A 17,195-nucleotide genomic window follows, 5' to 3' on the forward strand; every position below is an offset into this window, starting at 1 on the left:
GCGGCAGTAGGCTAAGAAGTACAATTGTGCCTGAGAGGTGGGAACCTGCTGTCGCTGCAGTAACATACAGTAAGGGCAATGGTTAGAACCAAGCCTGGCATACAGCAGGTACTCAATAAATGTTCATTAGAGAGATGCTGGAACTTCAATAGCTCACACCCCGACGCATCATGCCATAGGCACACACAAGCACACACACCATTTGGCTTCTCCGGGGGCGGAAGAAAATGACCACAACCATTTCTAAAGAAGCATTTATTGGTACATAGGGCCCATGTTAGAGGCTCTTGAGCCCCAGGGCAAGGCCAGCAAGGCAGAGCCCGTTGCTCAGCAGGCACCCCAGGTTGCAGAGGGAGGACAGGCCGTGATAGTGGAAGAATTTCTGGCGGAGAGCGCTGTACTTGGGGTCCTTCTCCCGCAGCTGGCGGTAGGGGTCGGGGCCCTGGTGGCTGCCTGGCACCTCTGTGCCCAGGCCTCGCTCTTTCTCCACAGCCTGCAGGGCCCACATGACGGCCGTGGTGCGAGCCTCCAGCCAGCGAGCATTGATGGTGGCCAGTGTGAGGCTCAGGAGCAGCAGGGCAAGCTGAGGACAGTGACAGGAAGGCAAGGTGAGGGGGGCTGAGCGGCTGGCTGGAGGGACCCAAGAGAGGGCATGCCTGTGTCCTCACATCCCAGAGAGACCACTGAAAATAGCAATCCTTAGGAAAGTATCTACCTATAGGTGGCTTTTTCTCTTCTGCTCCTGGGGCCCCAGGGCATGGCCTACTCTCCCGCAGTTCCCCAAACACCAAAACCTCTTCAAAACAAAACATATATATATATTTTAGTACCAAGAATTGATCTTGGGGCTCGGTTGCAATATGTAATATGTGTTCTTCCCCTGAGCTACACACCCAGCCCTCTTTTCTGCATATGGGTATATGTACTTGTTCATGTTCATAAGTGCACATGTGCTTGCGGGTGCATGTGTATATATGTACGTGTGGTCTCCTGATGCCCTGCCCCCACCCCCAGACAGGATTTCTCTGTGTAGCCCTGGCTGTCCTGGACTCTCTTTGTAGACCAGGTTAACCTCAAACTCACAGAGATCTACCTGCCTCTGCCTCCAGAGTGCTGGGATTAAAGGCGTGTGCTACCACCGCCCAGTGTGTATGTGTGGTTTTGTGGGGGAGCCAGAAGTCACCTTTGTTTGGGCTCTAAGCCTTTTACTTTTTAAATTTGTTGAATTTGCGTGTGTGTGTGTGTGTGTGTGTGTGTGTGTGTGTGTGTGTGTGTGTGTTAGAGTTGTTTCTCTTCGTCCACTGTGTAGACCCTCAGATTGTCAGCAGGCTTGGCCGCAAGGGTCTCTGTTTTTGAAGACAGTCTCTCACTGATTGTAGACCACCCTCATTCAGCCAAGCTGACTGGTTGGCCAATAAGCTACAGAGCTCCGCCTGTCTCCATCCTTGGCTCCAGCCCTCCCCATGGTGGGTAACCTCCTCTGTGTTTGTTGTCTGAGTGGATGCTGAGGATTCAAACTCGGGTCCTCATGTGTGCACAGCAGGCACTGTTTGGCCCAAGCCATCCCCCAGCCTCCGCTCTTTTCACTTTGAGACAAAGTCTCACTAAAGTTGCCTGGGCTGGAGTGGAACTCACTGAGTAGCCACACTGGCCTTAAACCTGCCATCCTCCTGCTGCAGCTTCCCAAATAGCTGGCACGGTCGGCTTGCCCGTCTTCTCTGCCCAAAATCAAGACAGATAATACTAACTGCTCCTTCATTCTCCCTGCCCAAAAGCACACAGCCCAAAATAGGGCCCATCCCTTCTGTGGTCCCAGCTCAGACCCAAGCAACCGACAGTAGGCCAACAGGAAATGGATTAAACACCTGGGGAGTACCAGTTACCCATAACTCTCTCATCTCTAAAAGATTATTCTTTTGGAGGAAGCAGGTCGAGACAGGATCTTAGTAGCTCAGGCTGATCTCAAACTCCCTAAGTAACTGACCCTGGCCTTGAACTCCTGACCCCTTCCACTTCTACCTCCCAAGCTGGGTCATAGGTATCACCGGTAAATCGGCCTTATGTTGGTTTTTTTTTTTTTTTTGGTTTTTCGAGACAGGGTTTCTCTGTGTAGCCTTGACTGTCCTGGACTCACTTTGTAGACCAGGCTGGCCTCGAACTCACAGCGATCTGCCTGCCTCTGCCTCCCGAGTGCTGGGATTAAAGGTGTGTGCCACCACCCCCGGCCCCAGCCTTAGGTTTTTAATGTAAAATTTTACCTTTAGTTAATTGATTGTTTTCGTTTTGTTTTGAGGCAGGGTCTCTCTTTGTAGCCCTGGCTGTCCTGGAACGCTCTATGTAGACCAGGCTGGCCTCAAACTCACAGAGATAGATCAGCCAGCTGCTGCCTCCCAAATGCTGGGACTAAAGGTACGAACCACTATACCTGGCTTGTTTTGTTGTTATTGTTGTTTGATGCAGTCTTACTATGTAGCCCAGGCTGGCCTGGAACGTGTGCAATCCCCCCGGCTCATCTTTTCGCCTCCTGGGGTGACAGGTGTGTGTGAGTGTGCGCGCGTGTGTGTGCATACGTTTATACCACCACAACAGGCTGAGAGATTACTCTCAAAACACGAGTGAGGGCTCACCTGCCCTCATCTGAAAACTTCCAGAGCAGAGTGAGGGAAGGGTGGGGAAATCTGAGCTGCGGAGGATTGTGTGAGGGAATATGTAGATGGGAAGGGAAACCTAAACTCCCAGTCTGTCTGGTTTTTACACAATGAACTGAGGTCAGTGCCTCGGCTCAGCTGAGTCACTCCAGGTTGGCAGGAGGCCCAGCGATTGGGCAGAGGGGAAATAGGAGCCAATGGGGAAGATAAGGCTGGACAGAGGGGGCTGCAGGGGGGAACATGTGCACCCACTGGTCAAGGTACCCAGTGACCGGCTCTGTCTTCACCGGGAATAAGAGTCATGTCTTTGTCCCTTTCGAAACAACGTCGCCTGAACTGGTTGTGGTGGCACACACCAGGAGGATATCCTGAGGACGTGGACGCAGAAGAATCGCAAGTCTGAGGCCAGCCTGGCCTGTACTTTTGGGGATATAGAGATGACTCAGCACTTGAGAGAGCATACTGCTCTTGCAGAGCAGCAAGTTCAGTTCCCAGCACCCACTTCAGGCAGCTCACAGCTGCCTGTAACGACAGTTCTAGGGGGACTTGTCACCTCTGGCCTCTGAGGGTACCCACGCATATATGCTCACAGACATAAGTGAAAATTTAAAAAGCTGTCAGGTGTTGCTGGTGCACGTCTTTAATCCCAGCACTCGGGAGGCAGAGGCAGGCAGATCGCTGTGAGTTCGAGGCCAGCCTGGTCTACAAAGTGAGTCCAGGACAGCCAAGGCTACACAGAGAAACCCTGTTTCGACAAACAAAAAAACTTGATGTGGTGGCTCATGCTTGTAATTTCAAGTGCTGGGGAGACAGAGCTAGTAGGATCTCTGGAGATTGCCAACCAGCCCGTCTGATCAAGTCAGTGAGCTTCAGGTTCAATGAGAGACCCTGTCTCAAAAAAAAAAAAAAAAAAAAAGCTAAGCTAGGTGATGCAAGCCTTTAATTCCAGCATTTGGAAGGCATAGGCAGATAGATCTCTGTGAGTTCGAGGCCAGCCTGTCTACAAAGCAAGTCCAGGACAACCAAGGCTGCACAGAGAAATCCTGTCTAAAGAACAAAAATAAATAAGCCAGGTAGTAGTGGCACACACATTTAATCCCAGCACTCGAGAGGCAGAGGCAGGTGGAGCTCTGAGTTCCAGGCCATGCTGGTCTACAGAGTGAATCCAGCACAGCCAGGACTACGCAGAGAAACCGTCTCTCAAAAATCTCTCTCTCTCTCTCTCTCTCTCTCTCTCTCTCTCTCTCTCTCTCTCTCTCTCTCACACACACACACACACACAGTGTTAGAAGAAGGTATGTAACATCAACTCTGGTCTCTACATATGATTGTGCACATGAATGTACACATCCAAACACACACACACACACTGAAATAAGGTCTTCATAACTGCTCACTGGAGTCTTGGGGACAAGTCTGCAGAGAATTGTGACCCTCAAATCCTCATACCTGACTGATTTCCCAGAGTGTGAGGTGGATCCAGGCTCGCTGTGGAGCCAAGATGCAGAGGTTGACAAAGGCACACCCCAAGGAGACGTGAAAGTAGACCGGAAAGAGCTTGCTCTGCACGAGCCCAAAGGTGTGCCGAGGAAGGCTCCGGAAGAGCAGGAAGCCTGGGAGACAGAGGGCCACAAGCACCTATTAGGAGACATCCAGATCCCTCTCCCGTTCAGTCCTCACCCTAAACGACAGTTTGGAGGGTGCCTACCTGAGGCAAAGGTCACCCACATCTGCATGCCCCAGGCACCAGACAGGACCAGCAAGTGGACCACTTTAATCAGGCTTCCTGGATCCTCACCTTCCTCCATCCTGTGGCCCTGGGAAAGAGGCAGCAGTGACTCAGCTTGACCTTCGACCTTTGCCCACTAGTTTTGAGGCCCTGGTACAGAGTACTGGGGCCAGCCTCACACTGGCGCAAAGATGAGAGAAAACAGTCTGGAAATGGCAGTTGGAAGACTCAAAGCAGTCCCTAGACAGTCTCAAGCCCAACAGATCGGCCTGAGCTCAGGCTTGGGGCTGGAATTATGGCTTTGAGGTTGGGAAATGGTTGGTATTGGCCTCACATTCCCTAAACATATTTGCGAAACAGTAGTAATAGTAATATAATAAGCAATCTCAGCCCAGTGTGGAGGCTCATACCTATAAATCCCCAACACTTGGAAGACTGAGGCAGGGGGATTGCCACTTTTCTAGCTCAGGGTTAGAAAAAGACTCCTCCATTCCAAAAAGCATTTAAAAACAGAGACTCACAGTTGTAAATCCAATATATGGGAGGATGATGCAGGAAAATTACTGAGTTAGAGAACAGCCTGAGATAGCGCGAGACTATCTCAAAATAAATAAATAAACATCTCAGGCTCCAGCTACCGGAAGAGAGCTTGCCTCGCGTGCAGGAAGCCCTGCGGCCCATCTCCAGCTCTGCAGAAGTCAGGCCCTGGCTCTCTCCAAGTCATTCCAGCACTGAGCAGGGACAGGAGGGTAAGGAGTTGGAGGTTAATCCGAGATTCATGAGGCCTTGTCTCAGAAGCAAACAAAATTCTAGAACAAAAGACCTCAGGTTCTCTCTAGACTCCCAATACCCACTGCACCTTATAAAAACCCAAAAGCTTGAGCCACAGCAGATCAGGTTCACATGCCTAGTCTCTGGAAATAGCCAAGACCCCTTATCCGGAATCCCGAGATATCCTAGGACCATCCCAAAGCACCCCCGCAGCGCCCATGGGACCCCACCGTTGGAGCACCCGAGGTCAGGTGTCAGAGCCAAGAACCGGGGCAGCTCCAGTGCAGCTCCCGCTCGCCTGAAACCTCCCAGGTTTTCTTCCGCCCCGCAGGCCTCGCCCCACCTCCCAGACAGCCGCAGCCAATAGGATCACAGATATGACTCCTCTGGACGCGCCCACTTAAGGATTTGCCCAGTTGGCTTGCGGGAATCATCCTGCCAAACCCGCCTCTCCGAACTTCATCCAGTCACAGGCGCCCGTAAGCTCCGCTCCTGACCCGGAGTGAGCAGGCGTGGCTGAAAGGAAGGCCACGCCCTTCTCTGTGACTCCACCTTCGGCCTCCGTGCGTTTTCCAGTGATGGTGTCCTCAGGGGATCAAAACTTCAGCGTCACAGCTCGAGGACTGGCTTCGTGGTCCCTGATGGGAGAGCATGAACAGGTGGTATGAGGTAGGTAGGGATGGAAGAAGGGGTCGAGAGATCGGCGGAGATTGACAGGACAAGGGGCGGGGCCAATAGTGATGGTCACGCCCACTCGCTCGAAGAATTCTCTGGGGAAGGGCATATCAGAAGATTAAATTGAGGGGGGGGAGGGCAGGCACGGTTGGGGTTCTTCCTGCGGTGAAGCTCTGAAATGTCTGTTTCCTTTTCCCCTCTAATCTTCTAGGGCATCTGTGGTCTTCAGGTAACATTCTAGAACAAATTCTCGTTTACCAAGCAGTGAACTAAATCTGTGTAATCAGGACAGCCCAATAAAGTACCTGTGACTTTTTTTTTCCCAGACAGCTTCTCACTGTGTAGCCCTGTCTGGCCTGGAACTAGCTTTGTAGACCAGGCTGACCTGAAATTCGGGGATCCCCTGAGTGCTGGGATTAAAGGGGTGAACCACCACATCCTGCCCTTTGTGTGGCTTTGTTGTTGTTTCAGATTTTTAAATTTTGTTTTATGTGTATCAGTGTTTTGCTTGTATGTATGTCTGTGCACTGCTTTCATACCCGGTGCCTGTAGAGGTCAGAAGAGGGCGTCACATCCTCTGGGACTGGAGTTACAGAAGGTTGTGAGCCACCATACTGGTGCTGGAAATTAAACCTGTGTACTATGGAAGAGCTGCTAAACCAACTCTCAAGTTTTTGTTTTTAGGTTTTTTTGTGACAGGGTCTCTCTATGTAGCCCTGGCTGTCCTGGAACTCACTATGTAGACCAGGCTGGCCTTGGACGCATAGAGATCTGCCTGTCTCTGCCTCCTGCGTGTTGGGATTAGAGGCGTGTGACTACTTTGTGTACTATTTTTTTAAGTATTTTTTTGAAAAATTTTTAAAAGTTTTTAAAAAATTATTTATATGTACATTTGGTGTTTGGCATACATATAGGTCTGAGTGAGAGAGTAGGACCCACTGGAATTTGAGTCTTGCCCACAGACAAGACAGTTGTGAGCTGCCATGTGGGTGCTGGGAATCCAACCAGGGTCCTCTGGAAGAGCATCCAATGCTCTTAACCCCTGAGCCATCTCTCCAGCCTCTTTTATGTCCCTTTTTAATATAAAACTTGATTTGTTCTTCTTGCGTGTGCATGAGATATGTCTTAAGTGTGCACGTGTCATGGCACACGTGTAGAGGTCAGAGGACAACTGTGTGGGGTTGGTTCTGCCCTCCCACTTTAAGTTGGTTACTAGGGGATCCAATTCATGTTGTCAGGGTTGGCAGCAAGCACTTCCCTCCTCCAGCCCTCTCTCCAGCCCCGGAAGACCTTGTGTCTTTATGTGGGCTGTCTGGTTCTCATACCCTATCCCCACCTCTGTCTTTGGACTTAACCTTCTGTCTTTGGACTTCCGCTTTTGCTGACACTGAGAAGACTCACTCTGGGCTGAAACATCTCTGAGGGGGAGGTCTCTTTGGGGGAGACTCTAAAGGGGTTAGGAGGCTAGGGCTGCTTCTCAGTTCACAGAGCACGTGCCTTGCATGCAGCTGGCTTCCACCTACCGCACTGTGTAAACTAGATGTAGCCACATACATCTGTCGTCCTAGCACCAGGGAGGTAGAAGCCTGGAGGATCGGGAATTCCAGGTGGCTTACGTGAGGAGTTGGAGGCCAGCCTGGGATGCTTGAGACTCTTGTCTGAAAGGATTGGGAGTTAGAGACTGGGCTTAAAGTGCCTCCTATCCTGCCCCACCCCCACCCCCGTGTGTGTCTGCAGTGATCCTCTTTTGGCCGGCCTATCTCGGGACCCTGACTGCTGTGTAGCTCACCTCTGCCCACCACCGTCCCTCTCCATCACATCTGTCAACGAGAGGGGCAAGTACTGGTATTTTTTGGAGGCTCTGGTAGACGCTAGAGGGCTAGGAGGGACTGACAGTGGCAAACTTGTCCTCACTTGTCCCCTGAAGGAAGCCGTCTTCTCCCCCCCACCCCATCCCAGGGTCCTTCTCAGTCAAAGCTTTGGACTGTATGACCCACTGGTCCAGGAACTTGGAGCCTGAGATCCTGACCGCTGGTCCCAAACAAGCAGTGAAGTGTGCGGGCTGGCAGAAGGAGGAGTGGGACCTGGTACCTCAGCCTCATGAGGACGATACATCCTACTCCAACTTAGACCTGCACAAGGAACGTTGTCATGACCAGGACCTTGTGAAGAGGAATCACAGCACAGCCAAGGTGATGCCTGCACCCGCCCTTAGGGATGCACTTGCTGTGTGCCTCTGTGGAGCATAGGGAAGGGTTTGCTGGGCAGGGACCTACACTCAGCACCTCCAGGAGGGAGGGGGGAAGGAATGGGAGGAATCGTACTTGTGTTTTTTTGCTTGTTTGTTGTGAGACAGTGTCTCTTGTAGCCCAAGCTGGCTCTGAACTTCCTCTGTAGCCCAAGCTGGCTCTGAACTTCCTCTGTAGCCCAAGCTGGCTCTGAACTCCTGTATCTTCTGCCTCTATCTCCTGAATGCCAGAATTATAGGAAAGAGACATTATGTCTTTGTTTGTTTGTTTGTTTGTTTGGTGGGCTTTTTGTTCTTGTTGGTGTTGCTGTTTTGTTTTGTTTTGTTTTGAGGCAGGGTTTCCCTGTGTAGCCCTGACCGTCTTGGAGCTCACTCTGTAGACCAGGCTGGTCTGGAACTCAGACATCCACTTGCCTCTACCTCCTGAGTGCTGGGATTAAAGGTGTGCAACACCACTGCCTGGCCTGACTTTAATTTTTTGAAGGTGTGTGTGTGTGTGTGTGTGTGTGTGTGTGTGTGTATGTGCATGTGTGTGTATGTGTGTGCACGCACACACACTTGACAACAGTTCCCTAAGAAGCCAGGCCAGAAGAGGGCATCAGGTCCCTGGAGCTAAAATTCAGGTAGATAGTTGAGAGCCTTCTGACCTGGATAATGGGGTACTTAAGAACATTATGCACAAAAAAAAAAAGAACATTATGCACTTTATTTATTTATTTAATTTGGTTTTTCAAGACAGGGTTTCTCTGTGTAGCCTTGGCTGTCCTAGACTCGCTTTGTAGACCAGGATGGCCAAGAACTAACAGTGAACCACCTGCCTCTGCCTCCCAAGTGCTGGGATTAAAGGTGTGTGCCACCACACCCAGCTGCACTTTTTTTTTTAAGATTTATTTTTTTTATTTATACAGTATTCTGCCCACATGTGTGCCTGCCCACCACAAGAAGGCACCAGATCTCATTACAGGGGGTTGTAAGCCACAATATGGTTATTGGGAATTGAACTCAGGACCTCTGGAGGAGCAGAAGGTGCTCTTAACCTCTGAGCCATCTCTCCAGCTCCATTATGCACTTTTTAAAAGACAATAGTATAAGGCCAGGTATGGTGGCGCACGCCTTTAATCCCAGCACTCAGGAGGCAGAGGCAGGTGGATGTCTGGGTTCAAGGCCAGCCTATTTTATAGAGTGAGTCCAGGACAGCTAAGACTACCCAGAGAAACTCTGTCTGGAAAAAACAAACAAACAAACAAACAAACAAACAAAGACAGTGTAGAGGGGCTGGAGAGATGACTGCTCTTCCAGATCCTGAGTTCAAGTCCCAGCAGTCACATGGTGGCTCACAACCATCTATAATGTGATCTGGCCTCTTCTGGCATGCAGGTAGTGAACTGTAAACATACTTTTAAAGATCTTTAAAAAAAAAAGTGTAGCCCTAGCTGGTCTGGAACTCACTATGTAATTCACACAGTGACCTCAAACTCACAGAGATCTGCCTGCCTCTACCTCCCAAGTGCTGGGATTAAAGGCGTGTGCCACCATGCCCCATATATATACATGTATGTGCACATTAGTACGAGGTGTCTGTCTATGGAAGCCAGTGGGGGAATCGGATCTCTCAGAGTTTTAAGTGGTTGTGGGCCACCCAACCTGGATACTGGGAGCCAAATTCCAGTCTCCTGCCAGAGCAGTGCATTGAGCTATGTGTTAAGACAGGAGGGCATCTGTTTGTTTGTTTGATGTTTCTTATTTCTGTGTCTATATGGTTTCTGATTGTGTGGGTGAGACTTATACTTGTATTTAAAATTGTGAGTCTATGTGGGCTGATTGTGTTTAGCAACAGCTTGTGGCTGGGTAGTGGTGCCTCACACCTTTAATCCCAGCACTCAGGAGGCAGAGGCAGGCAGATCTCTGTGAGTTCAAGGCTAGCCTGGTTGGTCTATAGAGCAAGTTCCAGGACAGCCAAGGCTACACAGAGAAACCCTGTTTTGAAACAAAACAAAATAAAAGGAACACAGCTTGTGGCGCATGTCAAGTAAGTGCTGATGGTGGTCACTGTAGACAGACATCACTGTCTGTCATTGCTCTTAAAGCGAAAGGTCAAATCAGGGACAGCCTGGCATCTGCTTTCTGTCAGGGTCAATCCAGAGGCCCACAGATATTTGGGATGAGGCGCACAAGTGGACTTGTGAGCATGTGCAGATGGTGACCTTGGGGGTAGGGCCAGTGGATGAATGTCCCTGGACACAGTGTTGGGATAACCGGCACTCAAGAGAAGCACCCCCGTGCTACCCTCTGAACTGCAGTACGGTGAACAATCTAGGAATAAAGCATCACTCTGTTCTCTTGCCCCAGAAGTACCTGGAGTCTGGCTCTTCCAAACTAAGAGGTAAGCCTGGAGGGAGGAGACATTTGGGTCTCTCTCCACTCAATTTTTTAAAAAGATTTATTTATTTTATTTATTGTATATGAGTGCTTTACCTAAGGAAGAGGGCATCAGATCACGTTATGGGTGGTTGTGAGCCACCATGTCTTTGCTGGGAATTGAACTCAGGACCTCCTGAAGAGCAGGCGGCGCCCTCAACTACTGCACCATCTCTCTAGCCCATCCCCACTTAATTTTTATTTTACTTTTATTTTAGTTACGTCCTGTGTTTGGGGGGGGGGGGCGGGGATACGTGTGTGCCACACACATTGGAAGGTCAGGGGACAACTCACCAGGGTTGGTTCTCCCCTACCCTGTGGGTCCCTGCAATTCGCCTCTTCAGATTTGATGGCAAGTGCCTTTTACCCACTGGCCGCCTTGCAGGCCCACTTTCCACTGTCTTCTCCAGTATCAAGGTTCATGCTCATTAAATGCCTCAAGGGGCTCCCTGGCTTTATATCAGCCCCTCCCTCTCCCCTGGCCCCTGCCCCTGCCCCTCAAATCTCTGCCCTGATTTTACCTCAGCAATGGCTCACTCTTGCCTCCGCCCACAGTTAAGAATACCATGATAATTCCTGACTCTCAGAAGCTCTTGCGAAGTGAGCTGGAGTCTCTCAGGACCCAGCTTCAGGCTCAGACTAAGGTGAGCCCCCCTCCACCCTCTGCACCCCGTGTTCTCATGCTCCTCCCCACTCCAGGGCCTCACCTCCTGCCTCTCCAGGCCTTCGAGTTCCTGAACCACTCTGTGACCATGCTGGAGAAGGAGAGCTGCCTACAACAGATCAAGATCCAGCAGCTTGAAGGTAAGGACTAGATGGAGGCGGAGGTCTGAGCAAGATTTCCCCGGAGCAAAAAATAAGTAACAGGTCAAGGTCAAACCAAGGTCAGGAGGGAGGCGGAGGCAGGCGGATCGCTGTGAGTTCGAGGCCAGCCTGGTCTACAAAGTGAATCCAGGACAGCCAAGGCTACACAGAGAGACCCTGTCTGTGGGGGTGGGGAGGGGGAAAGGGAAGAAAAGGAAAGGAAAAAAAAGGAGGGGGTTCAGGAAAGCTGGAGTTCAAGCTAGCCTCAGACCCACATCTTTTTTTTTTTTTTTTTGGTTTTTTGAGACAGGGTTTCTCTGTGTAGCCTTGGCTGCCCTGGACTTGCTTTGTAGACCAGGCTGGCCTCGAACTCACAGTGATCCACCTGCCTCTGCCTCCCGAGTGCTGGGATTAAAGGCGTGCGCCACCACGCCCGGCTCAGACCCACATCTTTTGCCACCTTCTGGGCCTGGGCCTCAGTTGGTAGAGCACGTGCCTAGCATGCATGAAGCCTTGGGTTCCATCTCCAGGCTGGACTAAAATTGGACCAGATGATGCGCGCCTGTGGTCCTAGCACTCCAGAGAGGGAAGCAAGAGAGAAACGTTGGAGGTTATCATCCAATTAGGGAGTTGAAGGTCAGCCTGGGCTAGAGATTCTGTCTGGAAAATAAAAGATAAAAACAGAGCCCTGGGGGGCTGGAGAGATGGCTCGGTGGTAAAGAACACTGTCTGCACTTCCAGAGGTCCTGAGTTTAACTCCCAGCAGCCACACAGTGGCCACAACTATCTCTACTAGGATCTGGTGTCCCCTTCTGGCATGAAGGGGTGTACATGCAGATAGAGCACTCTATATTAAATAAACAAACAAAAAACCCCAAAAGAACCAGAGCTCTGGGCCTAGGGATGGCTTGTCAGTTAAGAGCGTCGGCTGCCCATGCAGAGGCACCAGGTAAAACACCCATAAAACAAAAGCCACAGCTAGGCACGGTGGTGCACGCCTGTAATCCCAGCACTTGGGACGGCAGAGGCAGGTGGAGCTCTGTGAGTTTGAGGCTAGCTTGCTCTACAAAGTTAGTCCAGGACAGCCAAAGCTACACAGAGAAACCCGGTCTCAAAAACAAACAAACAAACAAACAACAAACCCAGAAACCCCAAACAACAACAACAAAAACATAAGCCACATAAAAATAAGTAATCTCTTTTTGTCTTGTTGTTTGAGACACAGTTTCTCTTGTCATTCTGCCTGGCCTAGAATAGCTTTCTAGACTAGGCTGGCCTCAAACTTGCCTCTGCTTCCCAAGTGCTGGGATTACAAAATAAGCAACTTTTTTTTTCTGAGACAAGGTCTCTCTGTGTTAGCCTTGGCTGTCCTGAATTCCCTTTGTAGACCAGGCTGGCCTTGAACTCACAGTGATCCGCTAGCCTTTGCCTCCTGAGTGCTGGGATTAAAGGCATGAGCCACCATGCTTGGCCCTAAGTCATCTTGAAAGTTAAAAATATTCCAGGGCTGGGAACATGGGTCATCTCCAGAACTCAGAGTGAGAGAGAGAGAGAGAGAGAGGGAGGGAGGGAGGGAGGGAGGGAGGGGGAGAGAAAGAGAGGGGGGGGGGCTGGAGAGATGGCTCAGTGGTTAAGAGCACTGTCTGTTCTTCCAAAGGTCCTGAGTTCAAGTCCCAGCAACCACATGGTGGCTCACAACCATCTATAATGAGATCTGGTGCCCTCTTCTGGTGTACAAGCTCACAATGCAGGCAGAATACTGTATAAATAATAAATAAATAAATCTTGAGAGAGAGAGAGAGACAGAGACAGAGACAGAGAGACAGAGAGAGACAGAGAGAGAATGCGGGAGCTGGGCTCCGAGTTCTGCAGAGGTGGAGGTGGAGACCAGAGCAAGCATGGACTCCCTAGCCAGCCAGTCTACCCTCATCTGGGAGCTTCAGGTTCAGTGAGAGACCCTGTCTCAACAGATAAGGTAGAGAAGAACTGAGGTCCTTGCGCCTCCCTACTCCTGCACACATCCGTGTGCCAGTATACCTGTGCACACCACCTGTGCAAACACAGGTCCATGCATATAAATAAAACCAGGGGCATCCCACCCTCTCCACAGAAGTGCTGAGCCCCCTGGGCCGCCAAGGGGAGAAGGAGAGCCATAATTGGGACTCGGAGCAGATTAGGCAGGAGGTGTATGAGGCCCTGACCCAAGGGCTGCAGGGGTTGCAGAAGACGCTGAGGGAAGGTGAGGAGCTGCAACAGGCCCGTACCACTCGCTCCCTGAAGCTGTTGGCCCAGGAGATCCGGGACAGGTAGGTGGGTGTGGGCAGGAGGGCGGTGTGCAGGTTTCAAGAAAGCAGGCGGCCACTGCAAGAACTGAACAGAGCAGGGAGTGGAAGCGTAGGGGGATACGACACGGGACAGGACAGGACAGGATCCTCAGAGGAGATAGGTGGCCAGGGGAGAGGGTGTTGAGGAGTCTAAGGGAACTAGAAGGTTAGGGAGACTGCAAGCTGGGTGGGGAAGGAAGCAGGGGCTCCGAAGACTGAGCGAGGCTGAGGTTGCTGAGGCTGAGGCTGGGAAAACCCAGGTGGGAAGAAAGTAGACTGGGAGTGAGAGGACGCAGCCCGGGGCAGAGTCTGGGACTGGGTGGAGCCTCGGTCTGTGGACAGATTCTGAGGCTTGTAGGCAGAGCCCCGGGTACTGTATAGAGCCTGATACCCCGGAAGGACCTACGGTGGTGGAAGGAGCCTGTGGCTGTAGATGGCCTGGGCAGATGAGGGTGTGGGCTAGGAATGTGGGTCTAGGCGCTTTTGTCCCCTCAGCAAGAAGTTCCTGTGGGAGGAACTGGAGCTGGTGCGGGAAGAGGTGACTTTCATCTATCAGAAGCTCCGTGAGTGCCGCCGGGGGGCGCACAGCTAGTCAGGGGTGGGGCGGCTCTGCGTCCCCCTTGATCACGGAGCTCTTTCCCCTAACAGAGGCCCAAGAGGATGAGATCTCTGAGAACCTCTTAAATATCCAGAAGATGCAGAAAACACAGGTGAAGTGCCGCAAGGTGAGCAGAGAACGCCAGTGCCTGCGGGGCAAATGGGATCTTCCTCTGGCTTCCGCCATTGGACTCAATCTAGGAGGCAGAATTCGAATGCCAGCTCTGCCAGTTAATGCTGTGCTGCTTTGGGCAAGTCACTTTGCCTTTCCGGGCCTCGATTTGCCCCTCCATATTGTGGGTATAATCGTTGTTATCCTGAGGTTTCCTGAAGGCCTCATGCTTTCAATACAGCCTGGAATAGACGTGCTACATCGTGATTATTTTTCCTGTGGTCGCCATTATTATTTCTGTGTCTAACCACTTGCTCCCTCAACCCCCTCCCGAACAAACCTCAGGTTTTGACCAAGATGAAGCAGCAGGCATATGAGCCGTCTTCGTGGCCAGAGGCTGAGGAGGTGGCCGCAGAAGGCAGTGGCTCCTGGAAGGATGACCTCCAGAAGGAGCTGAGTGACATATGGTGAGGCCAGCTTCCAGCGTGACCTCTGACCCCTCATCCTCCTCCATCCTGCCCCTTCAGCCGCTGCATCTGGAACCCAATTGGTTCTAAACCTTCCTACGTCTCCCAGGAGTCACCCAACCCACAGCCTCCCTTGCCCTAGCTCTGATTCTGGGGTACCCTGACTGCAGCATCTCTTGGGGCCCCTGTCTCTGTCTCCCTACAGGTCTGCTGTCCACAGTCTGCAGAACTCCATCGATTGTCTTACCTTGTCCATGGGCAGCAGGCCCAAGGCCTCCAGTCTCAGGGGTGAGCGCCTGAGTGTAATGGGACAGGTCATTCCCAGCCTGGTGACTATGAGGTCACCTTCAGAGGTCCTTCCGAGGGGCATGTAGGCTGCGGGCTTGATCCAGGGTTACAGTGGGTGGGTGGGGGATGGAGAGACTGGTTGAGACTTTGAAGGCCTGTAATCCCAGAAATTAGGGGGTGGGTGAAAGAGGACCAAGGCTCAAGATCAGCTGGGTGTTTCATTTGTGAGCCACTGAAGTCATGGTTAGGATCTGTGAGGTTGGTTTTTGTTGTTGTTGTTGTTTGGTTGGTTTGGTTTTTTTTTTTTTTTCTTTTCGAGATAGGGTCTCTCTGTGTAGCCTTGGCTGTCTTGGACTCGCTTTGTAGACCGGGCTGACCTCGAACTCACAGCGATCCACCTGCCTCTGCCTGGGATTAAAGGCATGCGCCACCGCCCGGCTTTTTTTTTTTTTCCTCTCTTGGTTTTTTGAGCTATTGCCTCACACAGCCCAGACTAACTTAAGATTACAAGCTAAAGATGACCTGGACTCCCCTTGCTTCTGTCTCCACCTCCACAGTTCTGGGATTGCAGGCGTGTGCCACCATTGCTGGCCCCCTGGGGTTTCATCTTTAGGTTTATTTTATTTTTATGGGCACTTTGCATATATCTGTGCACCCCCTGCATGCCTGGTGCCTCAAAAGTCAGAGGAAGGCATCAGATCCTCTGGAACTGGAGTTACAGAGGATTGTGAGCCACCAGGTGGGTGCTGGGAATTGAACCTGGGACCTGGCAGAGCAGCCACCTCTCCAGCCCCTGATGGGATCTTTTTTAAAAGAGTTCATTTAAAGGGCCGTTGATACAAGGTGGTATTACCTTGGGTCACACATGGGATGTGGGTGTCTGGATCATAAATCAGTGTGGTTTCATCTTTAAGGGATACAGAGTCCAAATTCTGAAGTTGCTAGAGGGCCATATTCTGGATGTGAAGGGCCAGCCCAGTGTGTCTCTCTCACAGGCCACAAGGGACACCAGTGCCTGAGTTCTCAGTACCCCTCCTGGGACTCCGATTCTGACTGCGAGAGACCTTTCAGCAAGACCTGATCCTGTCCTCCTGGTACTGCCTTCCCCCAGCCCCTGCCATCCCTCATGTGGCCCACTTGTGATTTCCTCCATGGGAACCTTGAGACTGGCACTCTGTCTGGGCATCTGGTCCCTGGCTGGCAACCCTGAGTAGCTCATGGCCAACCTTTTCTTCCCCACAGCTTGAGCAGCTGGGACTGCTTGCCCCGAAGACCCCTCCAGAGAAAAAATAAACTAGCCGAGACCTTCCTCCACGCTGGACTCTTTGCCCCTGCTGGTTCTAGAGTCTGAGGTCCTCCTCGTGCCACCCACAGATGACTCCTTGATGTCTTGGAGGGTGCAGAGACTCAGCACTTTTGAGGACGTGGGTCTAGGCAGGCTAGTGAGACGGGATCTAGCGGGGCATGTGATCCCAGCACTCGGGAGCTAGGTGGAAGAAGGCATGACAAAGTTAACACAGCAGGGAGGGGACCAGCCTGAGCGACAGCAGACTTTGTCTTAAAAACAGAAGTGTACCAACTAAATAGCCCAGTGGGTAAAGGCATCTGCCACCACATCTGAAGACCTGAGGTTCATCCCAGGGACCCTCATGGTGGTGGAGCACCAGCTCATGCAAGCTGTCCTCCAACCTATAAAGACACACGAAACACAGCACACACGCCAATAAATGTAATTTTCAAATACTTCTTTTCAAGCCGGGCCTGGTGGTGCACGCTTTTAAGCCCAGCACTCGGGAGGCAGAGGCAGGCGGATCACTGTGAGTTGAGGCCAGCCCGGTCCACAAGGTGAGTCCAGGACAGCCAGGACTACACAGAGAAACCCTGCCTCAAAAACAAAAACAACAACAAATTGTTTTCAAGACAGGGTTTCTCTAGCCTTGGCTGTCCTGGAACTCTGTAGACCAGGCTGGGATCAAATTTACAGAGATATTCCTTCCTGTGCTTCCCCGATGCTGGGATTAAAAGCAAATAAATGTAATTTTAAAAATTTAAAAACACAAAATCAGGACAGTGCTTGCCTAGCATGCAGGAAGCCTTGGGTTCCAACCCCAACA

General features: G+C 51.3%; 2 protein-coding genes across 5 annotated transcripts; one reads left to right on the forward strand and one right to left on the reverse strand.

Moving 5' to 3' along the window:
• Positions 1-240: 240 nt before the first annotated feature.
• Positions 241-5,626, reverse strand: TMEM205 (transmembrane protein 205). The gene is given in 7 exon segments (XM_084781842.1): positions 241-583; positions 4,098-4,261; positions 4,357-4,465; positions 5,447-5,497; positions 5,499-5,555; positions 5,557-5,589; positions 5,591-5,626. Coding segments are annotated over 7 exon segments (741 nt in total). The 5' UTR covers positions 5,612-5,626; the 3' UTR covers positions 241-277.
• Positions 5,627-5,681: 55 nt separating this feature from the next.
• Positions 5,682-16,394, forward strand: CCDC159 (coiled-coil domain containing 159). 4 transcript variants are annotated; one of them, XM_084781836.1, is made up of 13 exons: positions 5,682-5,817; positions 7,561-7,658; positions 7,783-8,015; positions 10,424-10,454; positions 11,045-11,133; positions 11,212-11,293; positions 13,404-13,599; positions 14,113-14,180; positions 14,266-14,342; positions 14,672-14,793; positions 14,999-15,081; positions 15,996-16,175; positions 16,324-16,394. In XM_084781836.1, the coding sequence occupies exons 1-12, from the start codon at positions 5,813-5,815 to the stop codon at positions 16,160-16,162; spliced, it is 1,251 nt and encodes a 416-aa protein (XP_084637962.1). In that variant the 5' UTR covers positions 5,682-5,812; the 3' UTR covers positions 16,163-16,175; positions 16,324-16,394. The 4 variants fall into 4 exon arrangements, with proteins under 4 accessions (XP_084637962.1, XP_084637964.1, XP_084637961.1 ...); XM_084781835.1 differs by having other exon boundaries at positions 5,683-5,817; positions 10,421-10,454; XM_084781837.1 differs by having other exon boundaries at positions 5,685-5,817; positions 10,421-10,454; positions 16,077-16,175.
• Positions 16,395-17,195: the final 801 nt, after the last annotated feature.

The sequence above is a fragment of the Acomys minous genome (assembly GCF_964271855.1).
Source record: "Acomys minous genome assembly, chromosome: 5".
Classification (NCBI taxonomy): domain Eukaryota; kingdom Metazoa; phylum Chordata; class Mammalia; order Rodentia; family Muridae; genus Acomys; species Acomys minous.

Coding starts and splice junctions, on each gene's coding strand:
- CCDC159 (XM_084781835.1), top strand. Junction 13,600..14,112: donor GCCCAGGAGATCCGGGACAG/GTAGGTGGGTGT, acceptor TTGTCCCCTCAG/CAAGAAGTTCCTGTGGGAGG. Junction 14,343..14,671: donor CACAGGTGAAGTGCCGCAAG/GTGAGCAGAGAA, acceptor AACAAACCTCAG/GTTTTGACCAAGATGAAGCA.